Source organism: Phascolarctos cinereus, unplaced genomic scaffold (assembly GCF_003287225.1).
Source record: "Phascolarctos cinereus isolate Bilbo 61053 unplaced genomic scaffold, phaCin_HiC Scaffold_4;HRSCAF=312, whole genome shotgun sequence".
Taxonomy (NCBI): Eukaryota; Metazoa; Chordata; class Mammalia; order Diprotodontia; family Phascolarctidae; genus Phascolarctos; species Phascolarctos cinereus.
This window is the reverse complement of record NW_027555847.1, coordinates 722,872,344-722,890,705: the sequence shown is the minus strand read 5'-3', so window position 1 is coordinate 722,890,705 and position 18,362 is coordinate 722,872,344. Positions and strand designations below refer to the sequence as shown.

The window sequence follows — 18,362 nt, the reverse complement described above, 5'->3', positions numbered from 1 at the left end:
CATGGTCAGGAAATCCTTCCTTCTACGGGTCAGAAACCCACACCCTAAAACTCCATTGCACCTGGTGTGGCCCCCAGGACCAAGCAGATCCATTTAATTTCTCTTCTGTGCGCTCATGTTTGGGTGTGTGAAGGCAGCAGCCCTCCTCACTCTAGGCCTTTTCCCTCCTCCAAGCTAATTACGCTCAAGACTTCTTTGGCCACCATCGAGGGCCGTCCCTTATCTGGGACGCTCCCAAACCTGCCAGGGTCTCTTAAAATACAGCACCTAGAACCAGACTCCCTGTCCATTCTGAACAGGAGAGGGGTCAGCCAGGGTAATCCTCCACTAGCTCTAGAACACAGCCCAAGCCAGACATGGCTCTTTGTCCAGCTCTAGAATACCCAGATGTAGAACACTCAATCTCCCAGGCCCCGAGGGATTGGTCTGCACATCTGCCAGCCAGGTCGCTTCACACCTTCCTCAAGGAAACAACAGGCCCACTCGTTGCTGGGGAATATTTCCTCTTTGGATGAAAGGCATCCCACCCCCAGCTGCTCCGCAGGCCAATGCCCATGGCCCAAGTACGCTGTGCTCACACCAAGGCTCTCAAAGCTGTGTTTTCCTGGGCCCAGAAGCTACAAGTCAAGACTAGTTTCCTTAGCCCATAGCCTGTGTGCAGAGTGGAACCCCTCTGTGAAGGGAGCTTATCCCAGGAAATCTTTTATGGAAACCAACAAACCCAGCGGCCCATGTCTTAGGTCTGAAGTATTTGTGGCAGAGGGAAGGACTGCCGCGGACCAGCCCCCAGCTTCTCAGGTGCATTATCTATGACTGAAAGGGGGAAGCTCAGACAGTGATGTCTTACTGATTCCATTCCACGGTGGGCTACTTGGCCAGACTCTCCCAGTCTCTGTCTCTGTCTCTGTATCTCTGCCCCTTTCTCCTTTCTCCCCTGTCTCTGTCACTTGGAGTAGAAACTCTTGGGGCGGAGGGGGGGGAGGGATGGAAGAATCTTTGCTTAAAACTTTTGTTTGAAAACAAAAAAACCCTGTGTTTTAAGTGAGAAACACAAGCTGTCTTGGAAAATCTGCAGGAGAGGTCGGATGCCAAGTGGTTTACAAACCAGAAGCTGGTAACAAGCCCAGGCGGAGGAAAGCTGAGGCCGCCTAGCTTGGGAAGGCAGCATGGAATAAGATGCAGAGAAGGAGGCCCAGGCTCTGGGATCAAGTCCTGCCTCGGCCACTTACAAGCAAGATGACCTTGGGAAGTTCATGCATCCTCACAGTTTCCTCAGCTGTAAAAAGAGGGTTTTGGACTAGATGACCTGTCAGGGGTCTTCCAATGGCCTATAATTTTATGAAGTGAGCAGTGTTTGAACATTCTTTTTTGAACTCGTTTTCCCACAGAAACAGGATTCTGCCCTCGGGGAGGCTCCCAGGCTGGTCCAGAGAAGCCGAGGTGACTCAGAGTGTACCTGAAGTCTAAGTGCCAAGAGACGCTAGCCACACACTACCCATAACGACCAGAGCAGCACTGAATCTGAGAGCTGGAAGGCCCTCTCTGGTGGTGGGAAATGTGTTCAGAGATGCAGGGATACAAAGTGTCCTCCAGGCCCCTCTCCAACCCAGACAGGAGCAGAGGCTGGACCAAAGGAAGGGGGCATTGCTAACGTGGCTGGGGATGGCCGGTGGGGGGGCACACCCCTCCTGCTCCTCTTTCCCTCTTCCCTCCCCTGCTGCTTCCCAGGAGAGCAGTGTTGTTCCAAAGGCCCGAGGAAGAATGGATGGAAGGACGCAGGAGGGATGGGCTGGGGCTAACAAGGCAGGATTTCCACCCTCAACCCCCAGGGCCTCAGCCAACCAGAGCTAGAGTGTAGGAAGAAGAGGAACGGGGTCCTCTGGTTTTTCCTCACTCTCCTTCTCTGCCTCCACTTTCCCCTAGATGCTTATCCACACTCTCCAGGTGCTGCAGCCACTGCTGCTCAGGGAGGGAGACACATGGCTGGCAAAAACACACTCATGTCTAAGAGGGATGTCCCATCTGTGGGCCGTGGCTGAAACCAAGCCAGAGCTAGGAAGCGTTGGCAGGGGTAGCGGGGGGGGGGGTGACTCTTCCCTAAGAGGAAGGAGGTTGGACCAGCTCAGCCACAGGAGGTCTTGGCCTCTCAGGCCTTCTTTTCTACTTCCTTATCTTGCCAGGCAGAGAGGAGGAATGAGGAGCTGAGAGGGAGCCCCAGCCTACTGGGAATGGAGTGCCCTCAGCCCAGGCTTCAGGGGGACATCCCAGAGCTGGCAGCTCAGGGCCATGGAGGCCTATAGGGAAGACTAGCCCCTGGGCAAGGACATGGAGGCCTCCAGGGAGGATGGATCTGGGCAGGGCCATGGAGGCCTCCAGGGAGGATGGATATGGGCAGGGGCATGGAGGCCTCCAGGGAGGATGGATCTGGGCAGGGCCATGGAGGCCTCCAGGGAGGATGGATCTGGGCAGGGCCAGGTGCAGAATGTGAAAACCAAAGTAGAGGCTTGCTGTTTGGCCATCTTCCTTCTTTAAAAAAAAACAGAACAGCCAGGGACATTCCAGGTCACTTTGATAAGAGACAAGCAGCAACTGGAGAACAGAATTCAAACCCTCACTGCCTTACGCCGTGCAACCTTTGGCCAGTCACTTGACCACAACTCAGTTTCCCCAATAGGAGGGGGTTGGCCTGACGGTCTGAGATGGCAGGCCCCTCCCTGCTCTCCCTCTAGGACCCCAAGGGCCCTGCTTGGGGCCTGATCGCCATGAAGTAGCCGAAGGCACCTGCTGCTCCCTGGTGGGTACTGGGTGAACTGCGGAAAGTACTTAGGAAAAACGCCTGGGCTCCCATTGAGCCTAGGAGGTCGAGCTGCGGGACAGGAGCCTTGGGTGCCCTATGGGGGAGGCGGCTTGCGCTGAAGGTCCAAGCCTGGCCTAGCCGGGATAGACAGATAGATGGATGGACGGACGGATGGAGGCAGAGATGTCAGGGGATGGAGCCAAGTGCTTGCTGGGAAGGCGGGCCCTCTGCGGCCAAGGCGCCCTTGACCTGCTCTGTCTCCTCGGTCCGACCCCGGCTTCCTGCCCAGCACCAAGGTCCCTGCAGGCTCACACAAAGGAGCCAGTCCAGGGATGGCCTGGGCTGGACAGACCTCAGAAACTCCAGACAACACAATTATAACAGCATTCCAAAGGGTTTGGAGTACAGCTTTTTTATTTGAAGAAGGTAGAAAAGGCTGGTGAGGCCCTGGGGGCCCTGGCCCAGGCCCGCCCCCTCCTCCTCCCGCCGTGGCTCTCCCCGGCCTCTCCCCCCGCCCCTGCCCAGGCACCGCCCTCAGCCCAAGAACACCGCCTTCTCCAAAGCGTCATTCACGCGTATGTTCTCCACGGGGTAGGTGGTGCATTCATAACGCTTGCTGTTCCGGACGTACTCCAGAAAGTCTGGAGCCCCGGGGCAAATGACATTGTCGGCCAGGAGCACCGTCCCCTTCCGAATGATGCCGTTCTCCTGCAGAGGCACAAGAGGCGAGGGTGTCAGAGCTGGTGAGCTGGGACGGAGGGATACCCCGCGCCCACGGCGGTAAACGGCTCGCCCAAAGTCCCACAGGCAGTAAGGGGCAGGCAGAATTTGAACCCAGGTCTTCTGACTGCAGTTCTCATTACAGCCCATCTCCACTGGGCTTCCCTCCCAATGACCCTTTGAACTAAACAGTACAGAGATTATTGTCCCCATTCCACAGATGAGGAAATTGAGGTTGAGTGGGGAAGAGGCTTGTCTGATCTCTTTGGGGTCACCCCTTTTAGTGGGTTCAGAAGGCCTGGCCCATATCCACCCACATCAATGTGACTTTAGGGGCCAAATGGTAGCATCCTGGAACCTTGAATAAACCTGCCTGCCTAGCATTCCGCCGTTACGGCTTCATTCATTTTGTCCCTAAAGCCTTTTCCATCTAGGCAGTAGCTGACATCTTAACTATGAATTGATGACTTCACTGACAGCCAGCTGAGAGTCCAGAAAGGGGCCCATACCAAAGGGCAGCAGGAGGAGAGTCCAGAGGAAATGACCCACACTGTTCCCACTGAGCCATGCACGGTGCCCGCACCAGGAAGGAGCAAGGTGTCCAACCAAGGGTCAAGAGAACAGACTGACCAAGTGGCCGGCGGCCCAGCCTGAGCACTGGGCAGGGGCATGCACACACCTCCAGACACTCTGGTGAGGGTCCGGGGAAAGTAGAAACAGAGCCCCACCCAGCTGGGGGCTCAGAGGGACCCCCTGAGGCACGGGCTTGCTAAGACTGAGCCAGTTGCCCCTGGAATCTGAGGGAGGGGCTGTGCTCCCAGACTTTGGGGGGGGGTGTGTGTGATTCTTTACCACCTGTTCTTCCAGCTACCTCAGGAAATACCCATTTCTAAAAGCTAATTGACTCAGGCTGGTGAATGGATTGTCTATGGAGTGGGGGGCACAGTGTGGGAGCTTATGGGAGCAGAAGTAGTAAAACCTCCCCCTCCCAGGAACTCTATGAACACAGTTACAAAACACTTTTCACACAAATAAAGTCAGATCTTAAATAATTGGAAAAACATCAGTTGCTCATGGGTAGGCCGAGCTAATATAATAAAAATGACAATCCTACCTAAATTAATTTACTTATTCAGTGCCATACCAATCAAACTACCAAGAAATTATTTTATAGAGTTAGAAAAAATAATAACAAGATTCATTTAGAAAAACAAAAGGTCCAGAATATCAAGGGAACTACTGAAAAGAAATGCAGGGGAAGGTGGCCTAGGACTCCAGATCTTAAATCGTATTATAAAGCAGCAATCCTCAAAACTGCTTGGTCCTGGCTAAGAAGTAGAGGGGTGGATCAGTGGGATAGGTTAAGTATATAAGACACAGGAGTCAATGACTACAGTAATCTATTATTTGATAAATGCAAAGACCCCAGCTTCTGAGATAAGAACCCACTCTTTGAAAAAAACTGCTGGGAAAACCGGAAAAGAGTATGGCAGAAACAAGGCATAGACCCAAATCTCACACTGTCTTCCAAAATAAAGTCAAAATGGGCTCGTGACTTAGATAGTCATCCTGGTGCCCTTGCTCACCCGCCCACATGATGCCTTTGCACTGACTGTGCCCCATGCCTGAAGTGCTGGCCTTCCTCACCTCTGCCTTTCTTAGCTTCTTTCAAGACTCCGTTCCAATCCCACCCCCAGGCATGAAGCCTTTCCCAGTGCCCCTCCTCCTAGGGCCTTCCCTCTCGTGTGTCACCTGTTTCATTTACACTGTGGAGCTCTTGTATGTACACAGCTGTCTCTATATTGTCTTCCCACCTGACTGGGAACTCTGGAGGGCAAAGACCCTGTTTTCGTCTCTTGGTAACCCCAGCATTCAGCACAGTGCCTGGTATGTTGTCTAAGTGCTTCATAAATGCTTGCTGATTGACTGGAAAATGGATTGGAAATTACTGGCACTGCCCACCTCACTGGCTTGTGGTAATGAAAGCCTCTTGTGCACCGAGCCTTAAGAGAAACCTAAGTTCCCATTCTGAGAGGACCCAGGAGGCGGCCAGTCCAAACTGAGGCAGAGGCTGGCCTAGCTGCCCCAGCCCCAAGGGACTGGCATGAGAAGGCTCAGCTGAGGTTACCTGGGGTATGGCCAAGGCCTGAAGGAAAGGATGGATGGATGGATGGATGAATAAGTGAATGAATATAATGGCTATCAACTGTTGGCCTTCTCCACGTGGGGTGGGGAGGGAGGGAGGCAGGGAGGGAGATAACTCAGAATGCGAAATGTAACAAAAAATTTTTAAAAAAGAAAAAAGAAAGACCTAGGACTCTGGTGCACCATGCTCAACCACATGTTTGGCCCACCCCCAGCCTCCACAGAAGGCTGCTGGACTCAGGGCTCAGAATGAGGCTTTGTTTGTTTTGGGGCAGGGCCAATGAGGGAATCTGCTTGACTACGTGTATCTGAAATGGGCTTTGTCTTTCTCCTTGGGTGGAGGCTAGAGAGAGAGAGTGTGTGTAGACTGGAAAATGAAAAACAAAAACCCTGCAATTTAAAAACTAAGTCAGTAAGTGTTTCGATGGCCCTGGGGCCATTATGGTCCCAGGGTGGCTCAAGGGTCTCAGTGCTGCAGCCCCTCCCTCCTTTCAGACAAGAAGAAGCTAAAGGCTGGAAGAGGCTTGTACCACCACGCAGATCCCTAGTGCCAGGCCTCCCAACTGCCCTGACCTGGCACGCCTGCCACTCGACATCTCACCAAGGTTGTACAGATGCCAGGGAAGCCGCAAATATTTGGGCCCAAAATTGGGGGCCGTTTGCTTCCTGCAAAGCCAGGCTTTGGGCCTCTCTGCTTTTCTTCACTTCTTTTGGGGAGGGGTGGATTTAGATCTGCTCAATGCTGGCTTTTTTAGACGCCCCTGCATTGCCAAGGTTTCTGCACCCCCACCCTCCCAGAGGGCCATCCATGAGAACGAGCCTGACAACAGCCCCCAAAGTACCCCCCCGCCTGTGTGCAGGAGACAGGGTTATGGGAGGAATCAGAATGAAGGGACAGGAGGAGCTAAGCCAAACAAAGACGCTGGAAGCCTGCTGAATGAGCCGTTCGCTGGGCACCAGGAGTGGGCCGAGGCTAGGGCCAGGGCCGGGGCTGCTGCAGAGCCGGGGGTGGGGGGATGGAGGCACCGGGACCACAGAGCTCAGAACTCTGGGACCAGGGTGGGGGCGAGGCACAGCTGCGGAGCTCAGACCCAGCGAGTGGGGGGGGAGGCTGTGCAGCTCAGGACCATGGGGTAGGGGGCTGTGGAACTCAAGAGCGTGGGGTGGGGGAGCTGCGAAGCTCAGACCCCAAGGGGTGGGGGAGCCGCGACGCTCATGCCCTGGGGGGCTGAGACGCAGTAGCTGGAGCCTGGGATATGGCATTTCCCACTCATTACTTCGCCTCCTTTTGAATTGAACTAATAGTTCTTGAGATAATTACCAGTTTGCCACATAACATATTTAGAAAACCATCAGCTTCCCAGCTATTGAATTGCTGTATTTGCTTATATATGTTTTTCTATAAATACAGATGCACTGTAATTATCCCTCAGAAGGGCTGCTGAAACCCAGCACCCTGGGAGCTCCTTCCTCGGGGGCCCCTTCTGGCTGAATCAGGGTGACCTGCCTGCAGGAGCTGCCATGATAACTCTTCCTCCGTACGGCCAACTTTCTGTCACACACATACAGACACACGCTGATTTTTTAAAAAGTATTAATAGCCAGAATTCCAAAGACTCCCAGGTTTACAAAGCACTTTACAAACAGGAGCTCATTTGATCCTCACAATAACTCTGGGAGTCTCTGAGGCCAGGGCTGGCGTGGGTCTTCCTGATCCAGGCCCGGCACTCCATGAACTTGACCCTTGGCTGATTTACAGAGACTTGGCATAGCTCTCTCCCATTTCTTATTCTCTTCGCAGACTTTGTCTACTGTGCACCTCCACCTCTTCCCCCATTAGGACGGAACCTTCTGGAGGGCAGGCACTATCTTTGCACAGATTTGTATTCCCAGGCTCAGCACCTGGTACATAGAAAGCACTTACTAGATGCTTGCTGCCTCAGCTTGCCCCCCTCCCCCCTTCCCCCTCCCCACGGCCAGGTGACCTCGGAGCAGGGATCTGGAGGGACTCCAAGTCCCGCACACTTTGTGCCAGCCCTGCAGGGTCAGCATTTTCTAGGGGGCATCTAAGGTACAACCTTCGTAGGCAAGACACAAAACTCTGGCTGGTTTTTTTTTTAATCTTTCCCAACAGGCCCTTTTATCCTGGTCAAGGTCACTTTCCAGCTACCTAGCGGCAAAAGGCCCGGAACAAAGGGAGCCAGGAATGAGAGGGGCCATAAGTGTGCCCAGGCAGCAGCTCGGGTCACCCAGCCAGATGGGTTTGGGTAAGGACTGCTTCCACAGAGACTTCTCTTTCAGCTGTCCTTTTAAAAGTTTGTTCTTTGAAAGAAAAGGTCCAGGGGGCGGCTAGGTGGCGCAGTGGATAGCGTACCGGCCCTGGAGTCAGGAGAACCTGAGTTCAAATCTGGCCTCAGACCAGGCACTTGACACTTACTAGCTGTGTGACCCTGGGCAAGTCACTTAACCCCAACTGCCTTGCAAAAAAAAATTTTAAATTAAAAAAAAAGAAAGAAAGAAAAGGTCCAGAGGTTCTTCAGTGCGCCAAATTCAGCAGAGATGCTGACGGCTCCTCCCTTGTCCCCCACTGTGCTGTGCTCACCTGTGGGTATTCAAAGAGCCTCTGCTGAGCCTCGGGCCGGGGCCCCGTCTGGCCCTTCTCACACTGGCCTGACCCAGGCTAGTCACCCTATGACCACGAGCGAGTCCAGGGGTGGGGAGCCTGCGGCCCCTGCTGCGGCCTTTGAACTGGGTCTGAGTTGGGACTTGTTCTGTGAAGTGTGGATTCTGTCAAAGGGTTGCACTTGAGGACTTAAAGGGCCACATGTGGCCTCGGGGCCCCAGGATCCCCCACCCCTGAGCAAGCCCCTTCATTGCTTTTTTGTTAAAATTCCATGTATTTATTTATCAGGATCATTACAAACTTGGCCATATACCAACCAACACCCATATACACATACAAGCATACACACACACATACATATGACCCCCAGAAGAGGCCTGTCACGTGACACAGGAAAGGCGATGGAATGATCGAGCTGGGCCAGGGGTGGAAGGTGAAAGAGTTGGGGAGGGGAATCGAGGCCCCCCCTCCCTCCTAACCACTAAGGGTTAGGGGTGAAAGACAATGCCAGAAAAAAAAGAACCCTCACGTCCCAGCATCAAGAAGGGATTGCTTTGGCATATCCCAAACCCAGAAATCGGGCACGGCCAACCAGTGACCCCGTCAGGAACTTGGTCTAAGAACACGTGACCCCACCCTTGCCCCAGCCAGGAGGTGCCAGTCAGGGCTGAGGCCAGGGTTCTCAGGCAAGCAGTCTCGGCTGGCAGGCTAGGGGGCTAGGCTTCTCTGCAGTCTACCACAGGCACTTTGAGTATGTTAGTGAGGGAGAGGGCACTGGGGCAAGGAGAGATCATATGGAAACTGAGGCAAACCATCACAAAAAGGGGCATTTCTGCCTTTTCCAGGGTCCACAGACCCAACATCCTCTCCTCCAACCTCCCCTCCACAGTGTCAGAGGAGAAGGGGCGAGGTCACTGCAGGCCCGGTGGAATGGGAATAGGCAGGTAGGAGCTGTCCAGCTCTGACGGGGCTGCCTCCTTCTGAGGGGGAGACTTCAGGGAGCCTGAGGTGCCCAGGGCTTCCTCTTGCCAATTCGTAGGCTCTGGCTCTGTACCAGGGGCTTCTCCCTTGGATGGGGAAGGGTGTGGGCCTTTGTCTGGGAGTTCTGATTATCCTGAGGCCCCCAGGACGGTACCTGATGGGTGGTCTCCAGTGCAAATTCTGGTCCTCCAGCTAGAGGGGATCCTATAGGATGGAGCAGGATTGTCAGGGATGGCACTCAGGTCCTGCGTGGAGAAGCTCCAAAGCCTACCAGCGAGGGCACCCTGCCCCTTGGCAGCCACCTAGACTGCAGCAGCGGCAGTGATGTTAAGACCTCGCTTCCCAAAGCTCAGCACCATCTCACAGCTCCGCTCCTTAGCCTGAGTTGATCTCCTTTTCCCGGTAGGAAAGGGCTGGATAGATAAACTTCCTATAAAGCAGGCTGGCACCCTTGGTATAAGGGGAGAGGAACCACACCACAAATGCCATCTTGATCTCATAGTAGAAAGGGAACCAGAAATGAAGATGTCTGTGAAGGTCTCTGCTGTCATGAAGAAGGCAAAGACAATCCAGTACACTATCCATCAGACATGTTCTTACTCTTCACAGCTTTACAGGAGGTGTAGGCAGGATACAGCATTCCAAATACCAGCACCACCAATCGGGAGATCACCCAGTACACCATCCTGCCAGCTGGGGAGGGCGGCAGGGGGTGCAGTGCCCAGGGGAAGTTGAGGCAGGAGGGGAGGCTTCCAAGGCAGTTGGAGGTGGCTGGGATGAAGAAGGGGCACTCTGGGAGCCCCAGTGGCACATGCCCGGCCGCTGCCTCCCGCCGGTTGAGGAATGGGGGGCTGACAGAGCAGGGAGAGTGGGGGTCACAGAAGTGGGGTGCTCAAGCTGCTTGCAGTGCTGCTCTGACCGCCACTAGGCTCCGCAGCTGCCCTGGCCCAGCCTTCACTGCCACCACTGCCCCATCGGGCCCCGAGGCCCAAGCCCTTTCATTTTACTTCTTCCGAATAAGAAGGAAAAGAATATTGGTAAGATCTGTCTCCCAACACTGTGGCCCTGCAATGCCGGAGAGACAAGAGTTGTGATTGTGATTGTGGTTACTACTCTTATTCTGGAACAAATCCCTCTAAGGCTCAGTTTCTTCATCCTTGAAATGGGGGTCCCGCAGGCACTGATGGGAGGAAGGCACTTTGCAAGCCTTAATGTACCACAAAACAAGAGCTTCCACCATGGCCACGGCCACCATCATTATTTGGTTGTCCCCATTCAGGCTCGAAACCTCCAATCGCTATCTGTCCTTGAGGCACACAAGTAATCTTCCTCGTAGAGGGTACAAACGACATTTTGATATCATTGGAGAAAGAGTCTATGAAGCGAAGGAGCTGCTTAACGTGCTGGTCAGCAGAGATATGTCATCCATCTACGTTAAGTTACGATTTGGGCTGTGTTTGGGAAGGATGATCTGGTGAGGGAGAACCACCACGGGTCCAAATCGTCCCTGAAAAATGCCACATTGTACATGCCCAGTGTTTCTGACATCACCATGTCATGGAATATTTTAAGTGGAGAACAGTTTTCCGTGTGGATGTCAAATCCTTTGGGGTTCACACTGTCTTTGGGTCTGTATCTATGTTTGCAGTATGCAAAAAGACCATGAACGTGGAACTTAGCCTAAGGTTTCGCCGCGATCAGCAGAGGCCGTGGAGATGTCATGAACATCCTTTGGCAATTCTAGGCGCTCAATGCATTGCCGATAGCAATCAATCAATCAATCAATGCCTCCACAAGTCAAAGTCTATGCTAAGTGCTGGAGGTACTGAGACAGAGATGAAAAAGTCTAAGAGCTCCCATTTTATTGAGGGGCACACCTTGTATACACAAATGAAAATACAAAATACATCCAGAGGAAGCATAGGTCATTTTCAGGTGAGGAAGGCCCTGGCAGAGGAGGGATCAGGACAGGAACTGTGAGAGCAGTCAGCCTCCTCCGCCTCCTCCTCCTCTTTCCCCTCCTCCCCCTCCTCTTTACTACTGTCATGGAGAGGTCTATCCCACTCTGTGATTCACAAAGAACTCTACGCACTGTGTCACTGGACCTTCTCAACAACTACAATGAACAACCTGCCACACTGTTGGCCATCTTTTGCACTCACCTCTAGGAGCTTGGTGTCCGGAAGATAGCGGGACTTCCAGTGGTCCAGGAAGACCATATCGACTGAATTGATTTCATACTTCTTCTTCAGCTGGGGGATGATTTCCTGGGAGGGCCCTTTCAGTATAGAGATCTGGAAATACAGATGTATTGATTATGTATCAGTCCTCTGGTGCAGAGAGCAGGGGGTCCTCGCTCTGGAAAGGAGCTGGGGGCTCACATAGCCCAACCCCCTCATTTTACAGAGCTGGAAGCTGAGGCCCGGGACAGGGTCTCGCTCAGGATCACAAAGATGGCTAAGAACAGGGCCAGGATTGGAGCCTGGGAGCTCCTGGACAGACATCACAGGCCACATTATCATTCCTGAGATGACCTTTCATGAGAAGACAGTGACTCCATCTCCAGAGGAGGAAGGGGGCTCTGCTAAAACAGCTACAAATAAAGCCTCACAGACAAATGTGAATCACACACAGGCCCAAAAAGAATTCCTGCAAGAGCTAAAAAATGAGTTTCAAAATTCAGTAGTAGAAGAAAATTAGGTAAAAAAATGAGAGTAAAGGAAGAATATTATGAAAAAACAACAGCTTAGAGAAAGAGGCACAAAAAATACTGAAGAAAATAATGCCTTAAAAAAATTGGCCAAATGGAAAAAGGGGTACAAAGCTTCTGACTCCTTAAAAATCAGCACTGGCCAAATGGAAAAGGAGGTACAAAAGCTCAATGAAGACAATAATTCCTAAAAAATTAGAATTGGACAAGTAGAAGCTAATAACTCCTTGAGACATCATGAAACAATAAAACAAAGTCAAAAGAGAGTACGTAAGTTTTTGCATGTTGTCTCTCCCGCTAGACTGGGAGCTCCTTGAAGGCAGGGATTATCTTTCACGTCTCTTTGTATCCCCAGTGCCTAGCACAGTGCCTGGCACCTCGCCAGAGCTTAGCAAATGCCTGTGGACTGACCTCGGTTTCTTCCTATGTAAAATAAAGGATCAACTAGCTGATCGCTGAGGTCTCTTTCAGTGCTGACGTTCCACGTTCTAACGTCCTTTGTAACTCTGAAATCCTAAGAAGAAGCTGGTGGCACAGTGGAGAGTTCTGGACCTAGAATCAGGAAGACCTGAGTTCAAATCCAGTCTCAGATACTTCCTAGCCGTATGACCCTGGGCAAGTCACTTAACCCCTTTTGTCTCAATTCCCAAACCACGCCAGTATTTCTGCCAAGAAAACTCCAAAGGGGGTCACAAAGAGTCAGAAATGAGTGAACAACAACAAAAGCAGTGGGTTCGAGTCTCGCCAGTGAAACACACTAACTGTCCTGGGTCACGGATTTGCAAAGGGCCCCACAGATCGGGGGAAATACATCTTCCCAAGGAGTTGTCCTTCTCTCTGCCAGCGCCTGGGGACACGCACGACCCCAGGATCCTGAGCCGCCAGGATGGGGGCCTTGCTGCCGCCCCCATCCTGAGGCACCAAAGGCTCAGATCAGATATTCTTCCTGTGTTTGGGTCACAGACCCCCTGGCAGCTTGGGAACCTCTGGGCCCCTTCTCAGAAGAACGCTTTTAAATAATAAGAGGAAATGCTAAATTTTGGTTAGAGGTTCGTGAAAACAAAGATGGAACTTTTTTCTTTGATCCAAGTTTAAGGAGTCCCTGAAATCTACCCACAGACCCCATGGTTAAATGTCCTCACTTCAGTCTAGCCCATCCATTTCACAGATGAGAAAACTGAGGCCCAAAGGGGAGAAGGGACTTGGCTGAGGCCTCAAAGTCAGGGGCTCTGGCTCCTTCCCTTCCCCTTCTGGCAGGGAGACCCTACCTTATCTCGCAGGCCGGCCACCTCGATGACCTGCTGGGCAATGGTCGCAAAGCTCTCGTTGAACTCGATGGTGAAGAGGTGCCCGCCAGGGGGGCAGCAGGTGGGCCATCCTCACGGCCGAGTAGCCGCAGTACGTTCCCAGCTCCAGCAGGATCTGGGGCTTGACCTCCTCCATGACCTTGTCCACGATCACACCTGAGAGGAAGACAAGAGGGGAGGGTGCACGGGGAGGGGTCAGCTGCGGCCTCGAGGGACAGAGGCTGGAGAGGAGGGAGAACCTGCCTGGGCTTCCTAGGGGACGAGGGGTAGTGAGCCCCCCATCCTTGGAGCTCTTTGGGCAAGAGGAGGAGGACCATCTGCTGGGGGTTAAGAAGAGAGGGTCTAGGCCCGGGTTACCTGAGGTGGGTCCTGAGGTCCCTTCCAAGTCTGTGGGTCTGGGAGAAGACCCATGTTTTCCCACCTCCATGCCCTTACTCAGCCGCTCCCTCCACCTGAAACGCCCTCACTGTCCTCTTTTCACAGGCCAGATTCCTATCCATTCCCTGTGTCAGGGGCATGGAAGAGAGCATGTTAGCTCAGCCGGCAGGACTGTAAGCTCCCTGAGGGCAAGCCCCACCTGATCTGCACTTTGCGCCCAGGGCTCTAACTCAGCAGGTGCCTGAACAAAGGGGTCTTGTTGGCTACTGTGATCATCTTGACTTGGAGACTGGAAGAGAGCTTGGGCCAACCCAAGGGAGGGGGAAACACCAGCCTGAAAACTGGAGAGGCCCTGGGTCTGAATTCTAGCTCTCCTACCTACAATCTTGGTGATCCTGGCTCAGTCACATCTGTACTAGAGGCCCCATTTGTCACACAGCAGCTCACGTGGTCAAGCTTCACTTTCCTCATCTAGAGAATGGGCATGATAATACTGGCAGTATTTCATAGGGCTACTGTTACAGGCAGATGAAATTATGCCTACAAAGTGCTCTGCAAACATTCCTAGGTGACCCTAATGCCAAGTATTATTCATAAAGATATTTCTCAGGCCCCTCCCAGCCCTGACAAGCTCTGTTCTAGGTTCTAAAGTCCATTCCCATGCCAACACTCCATGATTCCCTTTACTACCTTAGAACTCAATTGCACAAACCAGCTGGACGCTGTCCAACATGCTAAGGCCACAGGCCCTTCCCTCAGGGAGCTGACACCCACACTTGGCTAAATCTACACAGAGGATGCCCAAAGGAATCCACGATCACTGGAGCCGCTGGGGGAGCTTCTGTGTGTGGTTGTGTGCGGTTGCATGCGTGGCTATGGTTTGCCCTTCATTCTTGAGGAGGACTGTGATGCCATGACTGGATTTAAGTGAGGGAGGTCTGTGCAAGGTCACCAGGCCCTCCCTCTCTCTGCTGGGGAGACATGGATCAAGACAGCAGGAGAAGGCCCTGGGGGAGCCTCCATAGAGGAGGTGAAGATGGAGACGGAGAAGAAGCCAGGCAGGAAGACGGGGAGGGAGCGCCTTCCCGGTTCCTGAGGGGGTGGGGCAAAGGGTACGAAGCCCCTCCCACCCACCAAGCCAGCCAGAGACAATTCCTCAGACCTGTAGCTCCATCTCCCACCTCTGCACCTTTGACCCGGTTACCCTGCTGGCCAAGGATGGTGAAGCTCTCCCTCCCCACTCCAGCCTCTTGAGAGACCCTAGTGTTCTCCAAAATTCTGCTACGTGGAGGCTTCCCTGGCACACTGCAGGCGGTTAATAAATGCTTGTCGTTGATCTCCCCCCGCCCAGGGCCCTCCCCCACCAACTACATTGGATCATCTTGTCTCCCCCCCGAGAGTGCAAGCTGTGCTCCTGCGCGGCTGCCCCAGCACCCGCTCACCTTTGATATCGCCCACGTGCATGGACCACTCCTTCTGGCGAGAGTACACGTCCATGGCGTCCACCACACTCTGGGGGTCGCCCACCACCGCATGCTGCTTCACCCAGTCCAGGATTCGCTCCTCTTTGCTCATGCCTGACATGAAGTCTTTCATGAACTGCAGGACTCCTTTATGCCAGAAAAAAACCAAGAGTCTTCTGAACTTCCAGGCCAGAAGCAGCAGCAGCAGGGCGCTGGCGATCAGAATAGTCTGGCTGTCCAGCATCTGCAGAAACAACATCCGGCCTCAGCTCCTGGGAGCGCATGATCGCTGGCCAGGAATAAGGGGAAGGGAGGGGAAAGGGAAGGACAGGGGAGGAGGGAGAGGGGGAGGTAGAGGGGGGGGAGAGAGAGGGAGAGAGAGAGAGAGAGAGAGAGAGAGAGAGAGAGAGAGAGAGAGAGAGAGAGAGAGAGAGAGAGAGAGAGGAGAGGGGAAGAGGGAAGAGGAGAAAGGGGAGAGGAGACGCAGACACAGGCTGACCAGCAGCTGTCTGGGGTAACGTAAAGAAGTCTGGGAGTACAACAGGAAGCATCAGCCCTGGAAGGGCCAGTGCCAGGCATGACATGTCAGGATAATCTAGGGTTGGGGGATCAGGGTCCAGACCAGAGCTTTCCTCACTGTGTAGACCTTCCAATATGGAAACTCCCTTCCCCAATGCAGATCCCCAACTCACTCTTCTAGACCAGTTCGAGAACTACTGCAGCAGCCCAGGTGAGAGGGCACAGGGTCTGAGCCCTAGTGGCAGCTGGGGGAGGGGGGAGGAGGGGCTGGCTGGATGACAGGAGAGATGCTGTTAAAGCAAAACTCACAGGACTCAGTGAGTGCCTGGATTTGAAAGCAGATGGAAGAAGAGCCAGAGGGTCAGAGGTGACTCCAAGGCAGTAGCCACCGTCCTGACCTGGGTCTGAGATGCAGAGCCAGGTAGGACCAGAACAAGGTAACACAGTGCCAGTCTTGGAGGCAGGAAGATCTGGGTTCAAATCTTGCCTTGGATACTTCCTAGCTGTATAAACTTTGGCAAAGTGCTTCACCTCTCTCTGTGTGCCTCAGTTTCCTCACCTGTAAGATTGGGGACTGGATGCCTAGCTCTCTAATCCCTGATCCTGTACTCCCCCTGGAAGGGGCTGGTTTGCTGTGCAATTCCAACAGGACTTTAGATTTGATCCCGGAGGCCTTTCCTGGTCCATCCCCTTTACCTCGTACTTATTGAATGTTCACATGTCTACGTGTGTGTGTGTGTTTGTACGTGCACACATACCACGTATCCACTTCTAAAGGCCCACGCTGTCTCTCCCTCCACACAGTGTAAGCGCCCTGAGGGCAGGGGCCGCCCCATCTTCATCTTTGGATCCCTGCTGCCTGGGGCAGAGCCTAGCACACAGAAGGCACTTGGCCTACGTTTGTTGACTGACTGACCAATTCTCTGAGTTCCTGGGCAGAACAGGTCTGACAGGAGGGGCCTGGCCATCCCGGCCATGGTGGCTTTCTAGTGAAGCTTGAGGGGGAAGGCGAGGAGGGCGCAGACCAAACGCTGAGAAAGGAGGTGCTTCGATGGGCTGCAGCTAGAAAGGAAGCCCCAAAGCCCAGGGATGCCGAGGGCGTGACGGAGCAGGCACACTGGCCAGGCCAATGCCCGAGGCTGCGGAGGCCCCTTGGAGGGTGTAGAGAGCAGCCAAGGGAGCGTGCCCTCGGAGGTCTTCTGAAGACAGGCTCATCGGGAAAGATGGAGGGGGCCGGCAGAAACGAGCAGCGACATCAGTCTGCTTTATGCTTCCTGTCTGAGACAGCACGGATCTGGAGTCACAGGAGACCTGGGTTCGAATTCTGGTCCTGCATCTTACTACAAATGTAACCTCTGGGCCTCAGTTTACTCAACTGCAAAATAAATGTACTGGACTAGATGGAGTCCCTTTCAGCTCTAAACCTATGATTTTATGTGCATTATTTCATTTCATCCTTTGTCGGGTAAGAACCATAGGCATTATTGCCCCCATGGAAGGGCAGGTATTTCCAGAAATCAGCCATGTAAAAATGAAATGCACCAAGAGACTTTTTTTTTTAAATGACCAAGCCCAAATGACTCGGATCTAACAAACTAGAGAAGATGACAAAAGATGGGAATGATTAACGTTAGAGTGACTGGAAAGAGAGGCACACACATGCATTGTTGGTGGAGCTGAGATTTGGCCCAAACATTCTGAAAAACGACTCGGAATTAGGCAAAGAAAGTGACTGAGGGGCAGCTAGGTGGTGTGGCCCTGAAGTCAGGAGGACCTGTGTTCAAATCTGGCCTCAGACACATAACACTCCCTAGCTGTGTGACCCAGGGCAAGTCACTTAACCCCAACTGCCTCACCAAAAAAAAAAAAAAAAGTGACTGAAATGCTCATGCCTTTCACTCCAGACATTCCAGCGTGGGCAAGTGCTCAGAGCCAGGCCATCTGACTCCAAAGCCAGCCTGGTTCAGCAGCAAGAATACGAGATGGAAAGCTCAGAGTCACCCTTTGTCATCCCTCCTTAACCAAGCTGATATCAAGTCCTGACCATTCAGACTCCATGCTATCCCTCCTATAGTCCCCTTCTCTGCTGTTGGCACCTGCCAGCCTCATCCGGCTCCTCCTAGACTATTCTAACAGGCTGATAATTAGGCCCCCCTCCTTCTCTTCTCTCTCCTTCTCAATCCATCCTCCACGGCTTAGATGCTAACGTGAGATTCTCAAGAGAGGCAGTCAGGTAATCAGATAGAGGGCTGGCCTTGGAATCTTGGGTCCAAGTTCTATCCCTGCCACAGCCAGGCTGGGCGACCCCGTAGCCTCTCAATAAGCCCACCAGCTGCTGAGTACATGTGGCCCTGCTATGTTGGCAGAGGGAGCTTCCACACCAGAAATTCCCCACATCAATGAAGTCCCAGGTCCAGTCCCTATCCACATGGAAGAGGTGACGAATGAAGGACTCTTCCTGACCCTCTGCATCACCTGACCAGGCCCCCCATTTACCAGCAAACGTGAAGGGGACAAGTAATTAAGGCCTCTGGAACCTGGTAATCCACCTCCACCCTCTGCTTCCTGTTACCGCAGACACAGAAGGGTGGGATAAGTGTTTCTGCCACTCTGTGCTAAGGCGGTCACTATTTCCTAGTGATCTTGGCCTCAGACTTGTCTGCTAGCGAACCCCCCCGACTTGAGACCCTGCCCTGTCATCACACGCCCAGGCCAGCAG

At 53.2% G+C, this 18,362-nt stretch overlaps 1 protein-coding gene and 1 pseudogene across 1 annotated transcript in view; both read right to left on the bottom strand.

Moving 5' to 3' along the window:
- Window positions 1–3,193: 3,193 nt before the first annotated feature.
- The window catches only part of COMT (catechol-O-methyltransferase), a 46,034-nt gene continuing 30,865 nt past the window's right edge, over window positions 3,194–18,362 (bottom strand). The window contains 5 exon segments of the mRNA XM_020996430.2: window positions 3,194–3,505; window positions 11,429–11,560; window positions 13,245–13,337; window positions 13,339–13,439; window positions 15,104–15,368. Of these exon segments, the coding sequence (XP_020852089.1) occupies window positions 3,332–3,505; window positions 11,429–11,560; window positions 13,245–13,337; window positions 13,339–13,439; window positions 15,104–15,368 (765 nt within the window). The 3' untranslated portion in view covers window positions 3,194–3,331.
- Window positions 7,643–11,422, bottom strand: LOC110215184 (receptor expression-enhancing protein 4 pseudogene; annotated as a pseudogene).